Source organism: Ictalurus furcatus, chromosome 1 (genome assembly GCF_023375685.1).
Source record: "Ictalurus furcatus strain D&B chromosome 1, Billie_1.0, whole genome shotgun sequence".
NCBI classification, from domain to species: Eukaryota; Metazoa; Chordata; class Actinopteri; order Siluriformes; family Ictaluridae; genus Ictalurus; species Ictalurus furcatus.
In genome coordinates, this window is record NC_071255.1 from 14,524,563 (window position 1) to 14,544,933 (window position 20,371).

The 20,371-nt window shown below is 40.6% G+C and overlaps 1 protein-coding gene across 3 annotated transcripts in view; it reads right to left on the reverse strand.

Annotated features, from left to right (window-relative positions):
• Nucleotides 1-20,371, reverse strand: part of creb5b (cAMP responsive element binding protein 5b) — a 63,179-nt gene that overhangs the window by 22,161 nt on the left and 20,647 nt on the right. For all 3 annotated transcript variants that reach the window (XM_053627827.1, XM_053627835.1, XM_053627843.1), the window contains 2 exons: nt 10,178-10,304; nt 7,080-7,190 (listed from right to left, as the gene is read on the reverse strand). In XM_053627827.1, coding sequence (XP_053483802.1) covers nt 7,080-7,190; nt 10,178-10,304 — 238 coding nt within the window. The remainder of the gene's footprint in view (nt 1-7,079; nt 7,191-10,177; nt 10,305-20,371) is intronic.

The following is a 20,371-nucleotide window of genomic DNA, read 5'->3' on the forward strand; positions in this document are numbered from 1 at the left end:
CTCTGTCCACTCAATAAATAAACTTACAACCAGCTGCAAAACCAGGAACCAAAGGTAGGAGCCCTCTCTTGTCTTGTCATTAAAAAAAAATCTATGAATGCTCTAAGTGCTGTGACTCCTGTGTGGGATTTTTACAGATTTTATTTTGAAACAGCATACTACACCACAGATAACTCTGCATTACTATGGATACAGTCAGGTCCATAAGTATTTGGACAGTGACACAATTTTCATAATTTTGCCTCTGTACAGCACCACAATGGATTTGAAATGAAGCAATCAAGACATGATTGATGTCCAGACTTTCAGCTTTAATTCAAAATACAAAAAATATTGCATGAACTGTTTAGGAATTATAGACTTTTTTTTGGCATAGTAATTTCCATTTTCACAGGCTCAGACACTGGACAATCTAATTGTACAAATAAAGTAATGCCCACAGTAATTGACAAACTGGATAACATAATCATAAATATTAGGATAATTTTTAATACTTGGATGCAAATCCCTAAACATATATATGTGTGTGTGTGTGTAAGGGTAAGCATATTGAAACCCATAGAAAACCTGTGGGGTGAACTGAAGAGGAGAGTCCACCAGCATGGAGAGATTCTGTATGGAGGAATGATCTCAGATCCCTTGCCATGTATTCTCCAACTTCATCAGGCATAATAAGAGAAGACTCAGAGCTGTTATCTTGGCAAAGGGAAGTATTGACTAAAAGGGTGCCAATAATTGTTGCACACCTATATATTTTTTTAAAAAACCTGTATTTTGTTTGCAATTGTTTGATATCCATGAGAGTAGAGTATTTTTGTTCATTTTTTTAACAAAAAAAATCAAAAGGTTAAACAATAAAGACAATTTTTCACAGCCTTCTTTGCTCTTTGCTCATATTTACTAAGGGTGCCAATATTAGTGGAGGACAATGTATGAATGTATGTATGTATGTATATATATATATATATATATATATATATATATATATATATATATATATATAGTATTTTTGTACAGTATAGTTTTCTCTTTAAATACAGTTAAATGTATGTGTCCAGTCGATCATATCTGCACATTTCAGCTGCGCCTGAGCTCATCGTCACTTTTTAATGACATCATTCTCTGACAATGCCACCATTCATACAGATGTTGCTCCCAAAACCTAGATTCCAGCCCTCACTCGGCACATACTGCCTCACACACAGCCTGGCCTCCAGCCACAGGTGCTGCTGAGGCGCTGAACACAGCAAGAGGGCTCCACATTCACCTATGCAGTAATAAGGCACTGGCACTGATACAGGAACAGGAAATATATAGATGAGTGATGTTACATCAAACCCTGACAAGGATAATTCCACTGGAACTATAACGGACAACAGAATTCACTGGTATTATGTGTTAATGAACTACAAACACCTATAAATATTTCCAGTAGTACACAGTCCTGAACAGGTTTCACTCCAGCTCTAGTGTATTTAAGTACTCCCAAAGTTGCAGTTCTCGTATAAATCCTTTACATCATCTTGACTGCAGTATTCCTCAGTGAAAGTTTCTTTAAGATAGGTTCGTTTTTCTCCCCCACTCCAAGTTTTCAAAAAAAGGAGTACATTTACAGCCAGCCAAGCATGATGTCACCCAGCGCAGCGTGTGCCAGCTCTTGGACCCAGTAGAGGAATGGTGCATGAACACATAGCATTGTTGACCACATAAAAAAAAGCCCACCTCCTAGCCTGATACTTAGTGACAAATTTATTGTCCATAGTAACAATGTAAACAATAGATAATTACCCCTCGATAAAAAATCACACTTTTGCTGTGTGGCGTCACTCACATTACTAACAAGGCTAGCATTCCAACAAGGCCTTTGCTTTGGGAGGAACTTCATGGAAGACTAGGCGAAAGAGTCTGTGCTTTTAAATCCACAAATCGAGAGCACTCAACTGCTGCATTGCTTGGAAACCGAACACAGAGGATTAACGTATAATAAGTGCTGCTATAAAAATCAAAGTGGAGTTATACTATAGGCTTCACACAAATGCCATGTTTTAAACTGACTTTTAAAAGCCAAATCTCATAAATCCCTAAGATCTTATCTATCCCTGTATACACGTATGGTGACGATCTTAATTAGCGACAAACTGCCGCGATCACAGCAGAGCAGAAAAGGTTTTGCGGGGAGAAGAGCTGAAACTTCAGCTGATGTTGTACAGTTGGCACACATGCAACCTTTATCCTCCCACTGATAAGAGTGTGTTTGGGCTTCCCTCTTCCCCAGAGACATAAGTGCTTTCATTTTTCCAAACAACTCAAATGAAGAAGGTTTCATGGGGAAAAGACAGGCTCGCACCCTGAACTGCTCACATACAAATGCGGAAATAGGCACACACACACACACACACACACACACACACACACACACAAACACTCACATACTCTCTGCGATTGATGTTGGCGAAAACTTTGTGCAAATATGTATGTGTGTGCACGTCTTTCTGTGAGGTGTTGTTGACCCATGTGTGGCTCTGAATACACACACTAATACAAACCTAAGCCACAGAGGAGTGTTATGTGTGTGATGTCATGCTTGGAGCAGAATGGGGTGCTCTGTACAGCATTTCCTCTCTGCACACAGATTCCTCAAATACAAAACATTCATGCAGGCTCATACAGACACACAGACACACACACACACACACACACACACACACACAAAGAGCAATATCACACTCTTGACTACATACTGTATGCCAGCTGCTATACCAGTGGCAGACCGCTTATGCTGTAGTGCCTATATGTTAATATATTTGGAAAAAAAGAGGAAAAACTTGTGTGCGCATGAAACAATAGTGCAGCGCTGCACTCATGCCTGTGTGTCTGTATGAATGTGTGTGTATGTGTGAGAGGCTGTAATAGTGAACTCATGGGGAGGATGGAAGCAACTTATGCAGTATTCAGGCCCGAGATCCTTAAACCACCGAAAAAATCAATTTAGCCTCATCAAGCAGAGCTCGCTGTACAAACCTAACAGTGACGCGCAGACACACACACACACACACAGTCTAACCTACTTACTCCTAGCTTTTACTCACCTTTCATTTCCAGCTCTTCCCAAGTTCTTTATCTGTCCTTCCATGTTACACATTCCTCTCTAACATCTTATTCGTCCCCTCCTTCTTTCCCTCTTTCCTTCTTATTCTCTCTCTTTCTCTGTCTGTCTCCTGTGGCCAAGGCTAGGGTTTCGAGTTACAGTGGGGTGCGGGGGTGGCGGGGGGGGGTCTGTGGGGGAGAGATTTCCCATTTAGAGTAAGTCAACATCTCCGGATAATGAGATTAAGGCAGGATTCTATGTGCTGCGCTCTGTAGCCTCGGCTCAACCGTGTGGGGGACACATGGCTCTGATCAGCATGGGGTCATTCGATAGCACCCAAAATCATCATCCAACTGGGATCGTAGCGGAAATTACACTCATTAGAAAAGAAATGGACTTAAGAACAGGTTAGATAGTTACCAGTAGTCCAGCTGCGTGGTTCCTTCAGTGAGCTTTGTATTTCAGCATTATATACACTGTGTAAAGTGCAACAAAGTGCAACAAGGATTTGTTAGTGTCTTGTGATAAGTAGCAAACAAAACTAAATAAATGCAACCTGACAAGGAGGACTTGTAGATTTTATTAGAGATCTAATCTTGGACTAAATTACACTGTCAATCTCTGTGTTGGAAACTGACTTTACATGATACATATTGCATATGTAGTTCACAGCTAATTTACCGTTAATGACTAAGTGAATCACTAAGGTAATAAGTGCTGACAGACCTTCTTCTGACAAGTCATGAAATAAGACTTTTCTCGATATCTTAAAAGATTTTTGCTTTTGATTTAAAAACTGACTAGGTGTTTGCGTATGTGAGGAAGAGAGGGGTGCGATGTGTGTTGGGGGAAAAAGGCTGTCCACTTCTAATTGAATTCCAATCAAAGAGGCAGCACTCAGAGGATGTTCTTGGAGCAGAGCCAGGACAGCGATAAGACAGTACATTAGACTAATATTATGTTCCCTCTGCCTGTTTCCATGGGGAACAAAAAAGAAACACGGCACGATCAATCTTTAGCATAAGAGAGAAAGAAATTCCCTCTCTCCCATCTCACCCACTAATCACTTACATTCTGTAAGACACACTTCTCACACACACGCACACACACACACACTTTCCTGTTTGTATTGCCTTTCTCACTAATATTCCTTCTCCTCTGTGTCCCAGTATTTTTCAGTCCTCCTATCCACACCCCATCCCCCACCCACACACATACACTAGCAAAAATAAAGTGCATATATAAAGCATAAATATAGTGAAAGTCTACAGACATCTTAGTAGGCATGAATCCTTGCTGAATTTTATATATATATATATATGTATATATATATATATATATATATATATATATATATATATATATATATATATACACACACATCTTCTATAAATACAGTTACAAAATTAACAAATGTCTGTATTCACTTGAACTCAACATTTGCAATATTCAAAAAAGCTTACTGTACGAAATATTCAAATGAGATTTTTCATATTTACATTCCAGTTTACCATAATTGCTTACACACTGTTCTTACTTCCTGGCACGTGATCCTCTATAACCAAAGCTCTCTTTCCCCTCAGCGAATGAGACCAAACTCAAAAACACATTGCAATGCAGTTCACGCTCATAACAAACTCTTATCCCACTTTTTTGCAAAACTCTTTACTAGAAGACACTCCCCTTCTAAACACAACTTTCATGAGAAAATCCTCTTCCTTTTTTTCCTGGACACTATGACATTTCTTTGCAAATCAGTAAGCAACACTGATTCACCAGGACTAACACTACATATTTTTTTTCCTCTACACTTCTGCATCCTTCTCTGCCAAATAAAAAAAAAGTTAAAATGTCCTTTTCTATATAATCCAGAGGCAGAGACAGACCTGTCTGCATAGAAAAGTATATTTGGATTATGTTTACGTAGAAAATCCACACAATAATTTAGTGTATGAAATGAGTACATCTGCCCCCCTTCCAAACAAGACACACAAGAATACAAATAGTAACAAAAGCCTTCTGTAATTTAAAGAATATTTCAGAAAACTGATGCTGCGTCCCAGTTCGCCTACTTTTACTATGCACTAAAAGTATGTACTCTTTTTTTGTGCAGGAAAATTCATACATTTCAGTGTGTAGCAAAAGAGTATGCAAGTACATGGTACATACTAATACGTCATGTAACAGAAGAGAACGTTGTTGCCTAGTTACGCACGTTGTCACCGTAAACAAACTCCTCGTTGCATTTCAGCTATTTTCTTCATTCATTATTCCTTATATAATTGATACTATAGTATTTCATTTACCATTCCCTTGATTTATTTTTTCCACCTCTCTAAAATGCGTCCCCGACATTACACTTGTCCGCCACGTTTGCAGGTTGAATTCGGTGAAGCAAGCCATCACAAAACTCTTCCTCCCTCTCACGAGGAGTTGGGGGCAATATTATCTGAAAAAGTGTCCACGCATTCAGACTTTGAAAATCTACCAGAAATAGTAGACCCTCCAGGTACCTTTGTCCCAAATTGAAGTATGCTGAAATAAGTATCCCAAAAGGTGCCTTGTATCACAAAGGTACCCCAATTTGGGACACACTAATTCTAATCTCGGATACTATTTATGACGGATAGTAGGCGAATTGGGACACAGAATGAGTTACGTAGAGAGACAGAGGACGAAGAAGAAGCAGCATACTATCTGGCCACGTCCTCAACCATGATTAGAGTCTGAAGCCGCAGAGGGTTATTCCAGCATTGTTAGAGAACACTGCATATGATGTAAACAAAATCAAATCACTGAATCAAAATGATATGAAACATCCTGCAGCTGTCTATTTTTTACATTTTTTTTTATACAAGAGGACCAATAGTCGTTTGCCTGCTGTGCAATGAAGACGTTTGTTTAATGTTACAGAAATTCAGTTCCTGAGCACAAAGTAAACAAATACATGAGTAAACAATTCTCTGAAATCAAAACATGGTTCGTTGTACAAATTCATATGATAATTGTGTGTTGTATTTTAATAGGAATATTTCACTTTGAGGAGAGTGTTTATGATTTTGGAGCCAGTGTTTCATTTCGAGCACAATCTAGGAACATTTGCAAACTGTGTGAGTTAGTGTGTGCAGTGAAAACGTGTTCGAGGATTTGAGACACTGAGACACTGTTTCCATGGACGTACTTTCAAGTGTAATTACTCCAAGACACTCATTAATAATCCGAGTTGAACTTGAACATTTAATGTGGTCGAGAGCGATCTTGCATGCAAAGGTGACAGCATTTTGTTTGGAGAATGTAATTTTAGAGGGCCTGCTCATTATGATGGTGATGAATGAGACCCTTATTTCTCGCTGTTTTCCTTGTGATACTGAAAACCTCTGCAACTTCCTGCACTGCCTTTGAGAATAATCTCTGGACAAGGATTTATGTAAATCGAAATTTCAGGTGCACATACTTGGCCTTACGGATAGATTTAGATTCATCATTATGTCCTAATTGTGTGAACAGAAATGAACCAGGAGTATCACAAACACGTATCCATGTGTTCCATACGCAAATATATTCATATATTCTGGAAATTTCAATGAATAATATACAGTATCTCAATTTGGCGTAGATGTTAATGTCACAGATCTTTAAATGTAAAACTGATTTATGTTTTAATTATTCAGATTTGAATATTTGCTCTGGTCGGACTGAGTGCTTTCTTGCCGATGAGCTCACATAAGAGTTTAACTAGTGTTAACAAAGCTGCAGAAATGTTTATGTGGGCATTAGTTTTGGACATCAGGTCACATGGCCTATATAGCAGCACCATCAGTGTTTATGCACTTGTGTACCTCCGGATATTCGGACCCAAATCCTTTCAAACAGCTCAGTTTGGAGAAGCAGAAAAAAACTTTTACAATGTTAATTAACACAGCTGAGAAAGGTTAATGCTGTGTGACATTCACGTGTATATGTGTGTATGAGTGTGTGTGTACTGACTAACCAGTTTTGCTTCTGAATGCATGGATGTTACATGAGGAGAGGAACAGGAGCTGCTGTGGGTGGGGCCTTGCATGCCCATTATGTTGGAGCCCATGGACATTTGTCTCTCCATCTGTTCGGGCGGGGGGGACAAACAACAAACCAACAGAACATGAACATTGGTCAGGAAAGAAAAAAAAAGAGAACGAGACAGACTAGAACAGATCTATCACACCTTTCTTACATCCAAGTAAATTAAACAATCACAAGACAGTTATTGCAAGATGTGTTTGAAGAGAGGCCACAATGTCACTGGTGTGTGTATGTGTGTGCGTGTGGTGTGTTTCTGATTTCGCATTCTTATTTGTGAGAGCAAAAGAGTGGTCAAAACTAACACAGGAAGTTTAACTCTGCAAAAGTGTGGGGCTCAAAAATAGAGCCTGGCTGCTGCATGAGTGGTTATCTGTGTGAAGTGTGTGTGTGTGTGTGTGTTTGTGTGTGTGTGAAGTGTGTGTGTGTGTGTGTGAAGTGTGTTTGTGTGTGTGTGTGTGGGGAAGAGACATGTACTCAGCCTTTGTGGGAACTAAATGTCCTCATGTTAATAGGAATATAAACTATGACTTATAAGTATGTTTGATGCTCATTTAAAATAAATAGAATTCATTTGCCGCTTTTATCTGAAAAAGGGAAAGAGTGGAAAGATTTCCATTTAAGTTCTGAGGTTAAGGTTTGGTTTTGGTTTAGGGTTAGGTATAACATTATGTAGCTATAATAATACAAAAGTCAATGGAAATACCTCAAAGGTAGTAATACAAGTGTGTGTGCGGGTGTGCGTGAGAGAAACACTCATTTCCTTTCCTAAACCATACAATCTTTTTTTTTCTCCAGTCCCCAGACGACCCCCTTCTGTTCCCCTTGAGCCCGGCCAGGTGGACGCAGAGCAGCCTGCAGAAATTACTGGAGAAATATTTGGTATAAAAATATGTCCCTACACTGCACCCCTTTCCTGGGACATCAGTTTCTGGCCAAAAAACTGTCCAGCTTTAATTCAATCACCACTAAGCTTCTTTTCCCCGCCATCAATATGGACTGGCTTCAATTACAATGAGAACATGTGTTGTGTCATTAAAACCCCGATGCGTGTGCTCTCAAACACTGACTCTCGCTTCAGTCCTCTCCATACGTCCAGCTCTTATTGACTTTGCTACAACGCAATTAAAGTTACGGACACTGTGGTAGGAATCTATACTCCAGGATGGCCTCCTGTGTCACTGATATGTGCAAGGCCCTGGGAAAGTTGACTGAAAGACCACTAAATCATTTCAACTTGCAAAAAACCAGGTGAGTAGGTGGTGTACAGTATTGTGTTTTTAAATTCTGCATGGAATCACACATTTACTTTTCAGATTATAGGAGAAATAATACATGAAAAATATCTGTAATCAGAAATGTTGAAAATTTGGAAGATTAATTCAATGATATTAACACTAACAGTCTGTGTCTGTGATTGAATAGAAATGATTCAAGTCAATCAAAACACTCATATTGGGAAATAGATCTTAGAAAATAGTATGAAGAAACTGAAACAAAAGTGTAGATGTTTGTGCATTATGCGAGACTACTAATTACTATGTCTCATTCACTATTAGGACAGAGCAGATTATGGAAAGCTAGTATCTAACACACTGGTGGTTGTCCTGCTCATGTACACCTGATTCACTCAGAGGTTAACCCCTTAAACCTTTCCTATTACATTTACTGTAGGTACTGAATATTATACCACAGCGATGTTGAATTCTCAAATCTGATTGGTCAGAGGGTGTTGATTAATTTTCTATAATATCCCAGTTCGGACAATGGCACCACCTTTAATTCAAATCACAAGTTTTTATCTATGCACTTGTTCTAATATGTTCTCACTTCTATAGTAACAAATAATTCACATGGACCAGTATGCCAGATATTTTAGATAATCTAAAAGTAATTTTCAAAAAACAAGCTTAAAAATGTGTTATTATTTAAGAATCAAAAAAGGTGTAATTGTTAATATGATGAGGCGTTCCTCAAGGAGACACTGATTTAACTTTTATGGAAGGAGTCTCAGGTGTCCAGGCTTTGTAGCAGTCAGGGTTAGTATGCGCAGTTGGATCGGGGTTAGTATGTGTAGTTGGACCAAGGTTAGTATAAGAATTTGGATCAGGGTTAGTATGCGTAGTTGAATCGGGGTTGGTATGTGCAGTTGGATCGGGGTTAGTATGTATAGTGGGATCAGGGTTAGTATGTGTAGTTGGATCGGGGTTAGCATGCGTATTGGATCAGGGTTAGTATACGTAGTTGGATCAGGGTTAGTATGTGTAGTTGGATCGGGGTTAGTATGTGTAGTTGGATCGCAGATAGTATGTGTAGTTGGATCGGGGTTAGTATGTGTAGTTGGATCAGGGTTAGCATGCGTAGTTGGATCAGGGTTAGTATGTGTAGTTGGATCGGGGTTAGTATGTGTAGTTGGATCGCAGATAGTATGTGTAGTTGGATCGGGGTTAGTATGTGTAGTTGGATCGGGGTTAGTATGTGTAGTTGGATCGGGGTTAGTATACGTAGTTGGATCGGGGTTAGTATACGTAGTTGGATCGGGGTTAGCATGCGTAGTTGGGTCCGGGTTAGTATGCGTAGTCGGATCGGGGTTAGTATACGTAGTTGGATCGGGGTTAGTATACGTAGTTGGATCGGGGTTAGTATACGTAGTTGAATCAGGGTTAGTCTGCGTAGTTGGATCGGAGTTAGTATATGTAGTTGGATCGGGGTTAGTATGTGTAGTTGGATCGGGGTTAGTATGTGTAGTTGGATCAGGGTCAGTATGTGTAGTTGGATCAGGTTAGTGTATTTGCTGGACTGCAACCATCTGCTTTCCAGTAATTCAATCAGATATTAAAGAAATAAGCTGCCACATTATTACTGTCCAGCATCAGTGTCAGTGTGCGTGTGTGTGCGTGTGCGTGTCTGTGAGTGAGTATGAGTGTGAGTGCGAGTGCGTGTGTGTGTGAGTGTGTGTGCGAGAGTGTGTGTGTGTGTGTGTGTGTGTGTGGTGTGCATGCATATAAGTGAATGTTTGTAGGCACTCACAGGCATGAGCACAGCGGAGGATCCCTGCATGGTGGGGTCGGGCAGAGTGCCAGGCATGGAGGCTGGCAGAGGCTGTCGCTGTCTGTTCCTCAAGTGTAGCAGTGATGAGAGTGAGCCAGGAACTGGGCTGGGGGAGACAGACAAATAGATGGACAGATGTATATATGTTTTTTCTCAACAATAACAATGATGCATACTTCCGTTAACGCAGGGGATGTTGCCTGTGTTTTCACAGTAATTAGACTTCCCTTTTTTGTTAGTCCTAATTTCTAAGAAGTTAGTGCTAACACTTCCACTCTCTCAATGAGTCACTACCATCTCTTCTGTCCATCATATCCTCATTGTACTGCAACCTGGTCTAAGCTGTGACAATGAAGACTATTTTAGGGCATTGTGTTCAGGAGACTTCAATCCACTGAAGAACTAGGATACTTTAAAAGATATACATTTTGGCGATTTTATAGAGTAACCCACAACAATTTTTCTAACACTGAAGCTTTAACTTTGCTAAAATTTGGTATATATATATATATATATATATATATATATATATATATATATATATATATATATATATTTAACACTTTATTGAAAGTCTAAAAGACGACTCCTGTGAAGTATAACACACTTCCTTATCTTTAAGTCATAAAGTGTGAAAAGTCTGGATTGAATATTTTTTGAAGCACTAAAAGTGCTATGATATTTATGATACGTGTCAATACACAGACCATTTATTTAGACAATGATCAGATGGACACAGTTAAACACACACTTATTCTCACTGGAATGAGAGAGGCATACGTGGCTTTTCGGGTGAAAACAAAAAGCTCTTAATGAGATCTACTTAGTACAAAACATGTATGAGTTTGGTTTGGCTCTCCTATACATCCTCTCTTTGTAAGCCTTAGATTTATGAATAATTCTAGTTCACTAATCGCATGTTTTAACATCACTCTAAACAAAAAGGAAGAATTACTGTTACTATGACACCTTTTATATCTAAATATCTAACCCTGTTAACTGAAAACAAATGGTCGGGAACCTTTATCCAATTATATCCTTCAAAATACCCTGCTCTAAAGTAACGTGCTGGAACATTATTATGTGGGCAGTTACAGCTTATGAACAACCTGGTACACATAAAATCAATAAGCAATACATTTTCTACTAATACATCATGGCAACCTATACCTTTGGTTTTTTTTGCATGGCAGGATCCATGCACATCCCTGCCATTTTTAATACCTCAGAATTTATGGTCATGTGATCGTCTAATGAAATGCATCATTTGGACTTTCCCATTGGCAACAAGTTTGTAAATACAAGCCTACTCACAAGCTAGCTATTTGTTATTAGCTTTAGACTAGCTAAAGTATGTGGACTGTCCCCAAACCACTGGAAGCACACAACTGTATAGGATGTCTTTGTATGTTGTAGCATTACAATTTCTCTTCACTGGTACTAAGAGGCCCAAATCTGTTCCAGCATGACCCTGTGCACAAAGCGAGGTCCATGAAGACATGGTTTGCCAAGGTTGGTGTGGAAGAACCCCAGTGGTCTACACAGAGCCCTGACCTCAACCGCACTGAACACCTTTGGGATGAACTGGATTGTAGACTACACTCCAGACCTCTTCGCTTGACATCAGTTCCTGACCTCACTAATGCACTAGTGGCTGAAAGAGCACAAATCCCCACAGCTACACTCGAAAATCTAGTGGAAAGCCTAGCAAGAAGAGTGGAGGTTATTATAACAGCAAAAGGTGGGACTAAATCTGGAATAAGTGTTATGGTCAGGTGTCCACAACCTTTTGGCCACACACTGCATAATAAGTTAAACCTCACTGAAAAACAAAATACTCTGACAAATAGTTTTTCATTCACTGATTGACTGCATAATAGGGCTAATGAATATGAATACATTACTTTGGAATGAACAGATAATGTGCTCTAAATTAATACAAATACAAATAAGACATGTGCGATTCTTTCTTTATTATGTTTTATACAGCTTGCCAGAAAAGTTCACAGGGCATGTGTTTAAGACTAGAGTTGTTTATCAGGATTGGGATCCTGCAAGATGCAACACTACGGACAATTCAGAGATGCCAGTCAGCCTACAACTCACATCTTTTGGACTAGGGGAGAAAACCAGAGTACCCAGAAGCCCACAAAGAACGAGGAGAACTATCACCATGTACGCAGGGCAGAGGCGTGTATCAAATCTCCAACCCCAGAGGTGAGCGGTAAATGTGCTACCCACTAAGCCACCATGCCTGTAGTTGGGACCAATTATGAACTCAAGTGGTTTCCAGTGTTTCTGGCAGCATAGTCGTATGGTTCATATTTAATAATAATTCAATTTTATAATTACAATTTTTATCATAAAAAGTTTAATAATTAAAACTTTCTGATTTACGCCTACATCAGGTTTAAATCCAAATCCAGAAACAGGTAAAGATATTTGGAACACTAAACAGATACAGATCCAGGAATTGAGTTACACTCCTAGTGCAAAGCTTGATAACTCATCAATAAATAATGTGTTTTAGTAGCGTTATGGTGCATGATTATGCATGGGGCTGTGGTAATATTAAGGTAGTGGGAATGGTGTGTGTGTGTGTGTGTGTGTTTTGGAGGTGTTCTTGTCCTGTCCACTAGAATGCCTGCACATGGGCCTATGAGAACATGCTGAATACAGTAGTGACACATTTCGCCTTGTAAGCCTAAAACATTTGGGGCAGTGGGGTTCAGTGTTTAAGGCTCTGGGTTACTGATCGGAAGGTCGGGGGTTCAAGCCCCAGCATTGCCAAGCTGCCACTGTTGGGCCCTTGAGCAAGGCCCTTAACCCTCTCTGCTCCAGGGGCGCCGTATCATGGCTGACCCTGCGCTCTGACCCCAACTTCCTGACATGCTGGGGTATGCAAAGAAAAGAATTTCGCTGTACTGTATATATGTTATAAATAAAAACTCATTATCATTATACAAAAGATAAGATATTTCAGATATGTAAATCATTAAACTATCATATTAGAACACTAGCATTCATCTGTCGGATTGTACCACTCAACTCCCTGCATCGAGATGCTCACAGCTGAACTCTGCAGAGCTGGCACTTTAGAGTCAATCACGTCCAATCCTTCTGGCACGTCCTGCCCTGTTTAATCTGTGCTATATAGAACAAGCACTCAATGATGTCATTTAAGCAACTGCCATCAATTATTTAGCTGGTAAACCCAAAGCTTTGCAGCTGCCCTACTACGAGCAACAGAATTACATTTCATAGCATGCATGCTAATGTCATAAAAGAAGGATGTGCTTAACAACAAAGAATAATGTAAAATCAACGTTTGCCAGTGCCGAGCACTATTATGGCCAGGAAAAAGGGATGACAGACAGCTGGAAGGTAAATGTAGGAAAGGGGGGAAAACATTCCTCACCTGAACAAATACATGCATTTATACAGGCTAAATGGCAGCAATTGCACTGCTGACATGTGCACACACACACACACACATACGCACAGGCACTGTCATTAGCATTCTGACATATTGTCATTCATGTTCAATGCTCCAATCCATCATGATCAATGCTAGGGCCCCTTCACAAACTTGTGTGACATGTTAATGAGATGAGTGAAAGTCTCAATCTCTGACACACGCCTGTACGGATACAAGGACAGAAACAGTTCAACCACTTTCAATTCTTCAGTTTTACTAAATGTGAGCCACATTTCAGCCCTATTTTCCATCTATAAAACAATCACACCAGCATCTTGCTGAACCAGACTAGACTAATCCATTCAAATGCATATGACAAAATGTGTAGTGAAATCTAACCTAATGAAGTTTTCATAAATGTCTTAGTCTTTGACTTAGAGCGGCTGTGGCTCAGGTGGTAGAGTGGGTTGTCCACTAAGTGTAGGGTTGATGGTTCAATTCCTGGCCCACATGACTCCACACACTGAAGTGTCTTTGGGCAAGGCACTGAACCCCAAGTTGCTCCTGATAGCAAGCTAATGCCTTGCATGGAAGCTCTACTACCATTGGAGTGTGTGTGTGTGTGTGTGTGTGTGTGTGTGAATGGGCGAATGAGAAAAATTGTAAAGTGCTTTGTAGAACTGCTCAGGTTAAAAAAAGTGCTATATAAGTGCAGACCATTTACCATGAAAAAATCACATTTGTTATTGTATGTACAGCCTCTTAATCTATTCAGAAAGAAGTACTTTCTCGCGTCACGGTATGAATAAAATTTAGTTATGGAGTAACTAGCATTAGCATAAGAGTGAGACAGGGCAGTATAACACAAGAGCTCAGTTCGAGTCTGGGCCTCCACCCAGGCAACAAGGGGATGAAAAAACAAGAGAAAAAAAGGGAGGCAGAAACAGAGAAACAGAGAGAGAGAGAGAGAGCGAGAGAGAGAGAGAGAGAGAGAGAGAGAGCGCTCTCATTAGGCTGTCTCTCTGCGTATAAAGGGCAGGAAGGCCTCCGAATTGCAGTTGAGCTTGGCTAAATAGAAAGAAAGCAGCTTTCCCGCTGTCAACTACTCACCTGACCCAGAGAGACCAAGGGGGGTTGAACTAGACACAGAAACAATTTAAGACACAGAGAAGTTCCCCAGGCAGCTTGTATGCACACACACACACACACACACACACACACACACACACACAATATGGATGGAAGTTGAGGCAGAAACCCACCCTGGATGGGACACCAGTCATCATACACAAACATACACAGACACTCATTCACAACTAGGGGCAATTTAGTTAGGAAAGGTATGGATTTTGTCTATACTGTTATACTGATATAGAAACACTTTTGTATTTAAAAAAACATTCAGTATTACATATAATCCATAAAGAATGTGATGTGAAAGACTGAAGGAGGTAAAAAATAGACAGTGGTTTTCTATAGCGCTATCCACACTGGTTGCACATGACACTGATGTCGTTCATTATCCAAAAATCACTAGCGCTGTCTCTATTTAACTGTCCTTACACTCATTTACTCTCTGTCAATATTGCAAATTGTATTCATATTGATAAAAAATCAACCCATTTGTCCTGCCTTAGTGAACAGTGCTACTATAGCATACATTTTTAGGTCTTTGCACAACAAACACTTTCTATGTTATTGGCATGGCTTTATAACAAAATGCCTCCAGCATCAAATTTATAGATGGCATACTTTTTTTGTCAGAAAATGCTTTCAGCAGCCTACGTTTTTCCAGTATTCAGCTGTCCAGTCTTGGTGAGCCTGTGCTCACTGCAGCTTCAGCTTTCTGTTCTTGGCTGACAGAAGTGGAACCTTACGGGGCCTTCTGCTGTTGTAGCCCATTCACCTTAATTTGTGCATTGCGCTGCTGCCACACAATTGGCTGATTAGATAATTGCATGAATGAGTAGGTGTACAGGCGTTCCTAATAAAGTGCTTGGTGAGTGTAGCAACATCATTCAGAAATTAAAGAGACATCACATAATATTATGACATGTACCAATAATGTGGTCATGTAAAACCATACTGTGCTATACATTTCTGCCATACTGCCCACTACTAATATACTATATATAAAATGACTGTAGACTTGGGCAATAACAAACAGAGCCCTGGTGAATCCAAAGACACACAGTGCAGCCCGAACCTTGACTCTCAGATTACACACACAAGCCCACTCTTCCTAACATGACATCACTCCTCTTTCTGTCTCTTGCTTTCTTCCCGCACTGTAGTTTTGTTTTTTTTTGCATCCCCAGGTCCTTCTTCTAGCCCTTTCTCTTGATTATCTCTGATGGGACACTCAGTCCTAACACAAACAATTCATCCTGCTGCACACACACTTGGGCATGTCCAGGGTCCAGATGAGATGAGAGGACTCCATGTGTGGCACTCTAGCTCTACAGTATGAGCTCTGCACATCATGGACATGCTCCAAATGCACCAACAGGGTGGATGAATGGGATTTTCATGGGTGACTGAGAACCATTGTATGTACTGTAGATCACACCATTTGTGACATATAGTATACAAAGGTATGTGCATGCATATAAATTAGATAACAGACATGCAGCCAGATCACAAGGCTCAACCTCAGTGACTTCAACATAAGAGGCCTGGTCGCAGCATGCAGAGAGAGAGAGAGCGAAAGATAGAGAGAGGCACAGTCAGCCCACTGACTCATATCCTTCCCTTCTTCTCTCCTTCCAACAATGATGTAATGCTCTTGGCTTATTGCCTTCCTCCCACCCCCTGCCCCTCTCTCTCTCTCTCTCTCTCTCTCTCTCTCTCTCTCTCTCTGCGCCATGCTGGTGAGGTCAATGCTAACTGGAGCAGACACGGCAGGAGCAAGGAACTTTTACTCTGTGTGAATGTAACCAAAACAGCCCCGGGCTTGCTTCCAGCCACTGGGAGATGGTGGTGCGGTCTCCACAACAACGGGCCTAAACAGTGAGAGAAACAGAGAGAGTCCAAACAGCTTGCAGCTGCCTGGCGCGCTGAGTAAATACAGCACAGGACCTGCTCCTGATTTACCACTTTAATCAGAGAGAGAGAGAGCAAGAGAGAGAGAGAGAGAAGGGGGTGGAAGAAGGGGATTGAGATACAAAGGGGATATAGAGCTTAAGAGAATGCCACCGTGCTTGGGACTGCTAGTGCAGGAAGGTGGGGAGGTATAAGAACGTGATCAAATAAATCAAGGCCTAATGGCTTGTGAGACTCTTATTAAAAAGAGTGACAATTACTACATGGGGGAGGGACAGCAATCTTGGCATGTCCTTGTCCACAGCAATCTTGGCATGTCCTTGTCCCATTGCTTAAGGACTGGGACAAGGACTTAATTATATAACTCAACATGTGGAATTATAAAAATTATCCAGGTGTGAAAGAAATGCAGTGACAGACACCATAAACAAGCTAAGCACTATCTACAAGAGTATAAGACTTGTCCTGGGACATCCTCAGGGCAAAGCAGCATCCTACAATTCCTGTAGTGTATAACAACCCTATAATTATGTGCCAATATTTCCCTCAGCACAGGGGAGAACTGGTCCAGAGAGAAAAAAAAACGATCTGGCACAGGACCAGTTTCTTCCTCATGTGACTGAAACTGGCCCATGAGTCCCGCCTACACCTGTCAATAGAACCTACTGCCCATATATCACCCTGAGTGTTTCACTCGTCACGTAAATATAATCCCGCCCACCAGTTGCTGACTGCAGACAGAGCCAGTAAAACAGCGCCAGAGCCAGGTGACAGCTCTTCTAATGCAGTCCATTGGCTGGGACACAATTTCACGAGTGGAGCTTTGCGGTGTTCTGGAACACTGTCTGCATTTATCAAAATCAGCTTCATCAGAGTGACACTTACAAAACAGGGTTGTTTTCTCTTCTCGCCAAAACCACATCTGCAGGCTTACTTTTAATGACAACCCATAATCTTCTAGAGCAGCACGTTTATGTATTTCATCGAGATATACAAGAATATGACACACAGTGTGGCCCATCTTCACATTCCATTAGGATCCTGCTTTATATCTTCCATCCACTTTGGCTTCAATGCTGTGTTCACTCTTTGGTTGGTTTTTTTTTTGGCTATTCCACTATTCACCCAGTTCCACCTGATCAGACCTTTTAGAGCTCTCTCTATACTTCACTTCCTCCAGCTGCTCTTTTCATCATCCCCTTACCCATTTAGGTCTTCATCTTCCCCATCCTCTTCCTCTCTTTCCTCAAGCTCAGGGTCATTCCTCCCGACAATCCACTCTTGATCCCGTTCTTCCTCTCTTCCCTACGCTGTCATGGCGGACGGACAGCCCCGGGGCTGTGGATGACACAGCGGTGTAGGAATGAGAGGAACAGGGCCTGGGCGTTCCTCTCCAAATGCTCTATTAAAGCCTGTGCTGTACACAATGAGCTCACTCTAATTCAGCTCAGATGTACATCCTGCCTGTCTGCCATCTCTCATTCGCTCGCTTTTCTCTCTCTCTCTATCTCCACATCATGCTCTCTTTTTATATGTATGTTATAGGTCCTGAAGTCTAAAATGGATTTCTCTCTTTCCTGCTCTAAAACCATACACAAAGTCACAAGATGCCATTCAATGTTTTATATTTAACATTTCAATTAGTTGAAGATGCCACATGCATTTGTTATTTATAAATCACTGTATTATGTGATAATGGTACCATGATAAACATTTTATTTTATTTATTTATTTATTTATTTTAAATCACATTTATATCTACAATGATAGTCTACAGTTTTAACAATACAAATTGAAATCTAAACATGGAAATCTATGACGTCCATGTTTTGGCCCGAAAACAGAAGGCCTTAAAAATACAATTCACTGCTGAGAGAATTATAATCATGATTATAAAGGACAATGATGATGACAGGCTAGGAACATGAAACATGATAATGCTATTTTATGTAACTATTCACAATAGTTATTCATTTCCCATTTCCGCTTCTCAAGTGCAATGAGCTACTTTTCATCATTCTCTGAAAGTATATAATGCTCGCTCTCTCGCTCTCTCTCTCTCCCCCCCCCCCCTCTCTCTCTCTCTCTCTCTCCACCAAGCTGCCATGTACAGATATGGTAACGTACTATTTCAGCACTCAGCTTCCTCTATACACATCAAAAGTACCTCAGGACGTCCTCTGTTCTCTGGAGGTGTGAAACCAAGCATGCACGCAGAGCTATATAGTCACATCCCTCTATTACACTCAAACTCACACTCACACTCACACACACACTCACACACACTCACACACACATACACACACACTAACACACACACACACACACACACACACACACACTAAGAGATACATAAAACCAGTTGTGTAATGATGAGCTTTGGAACACTTTGAAAACACTGATCTAAAACTGCTCTAAAACGTTACTTCACTCCCTTACTTTACTATAATAGTATTTTAATTAAGGACATCAAGATGGTTTCTATATGGTTCTTGATGTCTCTGAAGCTTTCCTGAGTATAAACAGACAGACAGACAGACAGACAGACAGACACACACACACACACACACACACACACCCCTCACTAAACTGTCTGCTCACAATCTAAATATTAAGATCAGGACAATTATTTGCCTTGATATTTTAGCAATTATGCTGAGTTTAAGTAGAAACACACTCAAAAACCAAATCAGATGCTATGTTTCAGGTCTTAAGCTTCCGTGTAATGCCAGGAGAGTGACTGCAGAGTCATTTTTAAGGAACTAAAACCTTGTGATTTAGATGCCAAGGAAAGTAGTTTTAAAATGTCAGCAATTCTGATCATCAGGAATCAGCTGTCACACTTTATAGTATGTGCTGAATGTGGGGTGGCGTTAAAAGATTTTTTTTTTAAAAAACAACAACAACAAAAAAAACGTCTGACTTCCTTCATCATTAGCATGTAGCCAACAACTTGTCTCAAAGTGTATCATGGTCTTGTGACTACTTATGCTACTGATATTATATGTGCTAATGATTTAAGCTTGTGCTTACTGGTCTAATAAATCTTATGCAAAAAGAATAAAAGAGCTATCTGAGTGCCCAAACTGACAGGAAGATTTATCACATGTTCAGCCCATTAGAAGTCCTTGTTTTGCTTTTTCCACAATTCCTGCACATTGCACACGTTGCTGGTTCATACTTCCATTCACTGCATCCCCCCTCCAACCTCCTGCAATAAGAGACATTGAGGGACTCGTACAGTGTTTTATCTCACGCGGTTGACTAGCTGTGTCTAACATGTTTAGCGCTGACACAACTCAGGAACAGATGTTTCCAATTCGAAAAGCCGAGGCCGTTTGAATCATTCGGACGTTCCCCATCTCCCAACAGTGGGCAATAATGGTAGCCATGATGTTCAGACTCGCTGTGTTGTGCGCTTTCCTTTGTAATTTTTTCATGGTTTCTGCTGGTTTTTGTCAAGGTGTATATCAGAGGGCTTTCTTGTTCAGGGCCAGCATATATCAGGGGAACGTAGGCAAACTGCTGGGGGAAGGTGGGGGGGTGGGGTGGGGGGGGGGGGTCCTTGGGCTCGCAGCTGTGGGCCTCTCGCCTCAGCAGGCCGGTTCGAGTAAACCCAAGCTTAATTGATTCCAAGCCTCAAAAGCACTTTGCTAAACATGTTGCAGCAATGGGTTTTCTTTTTTTGCTCTCTTCATTTAACAGAGGCCCTT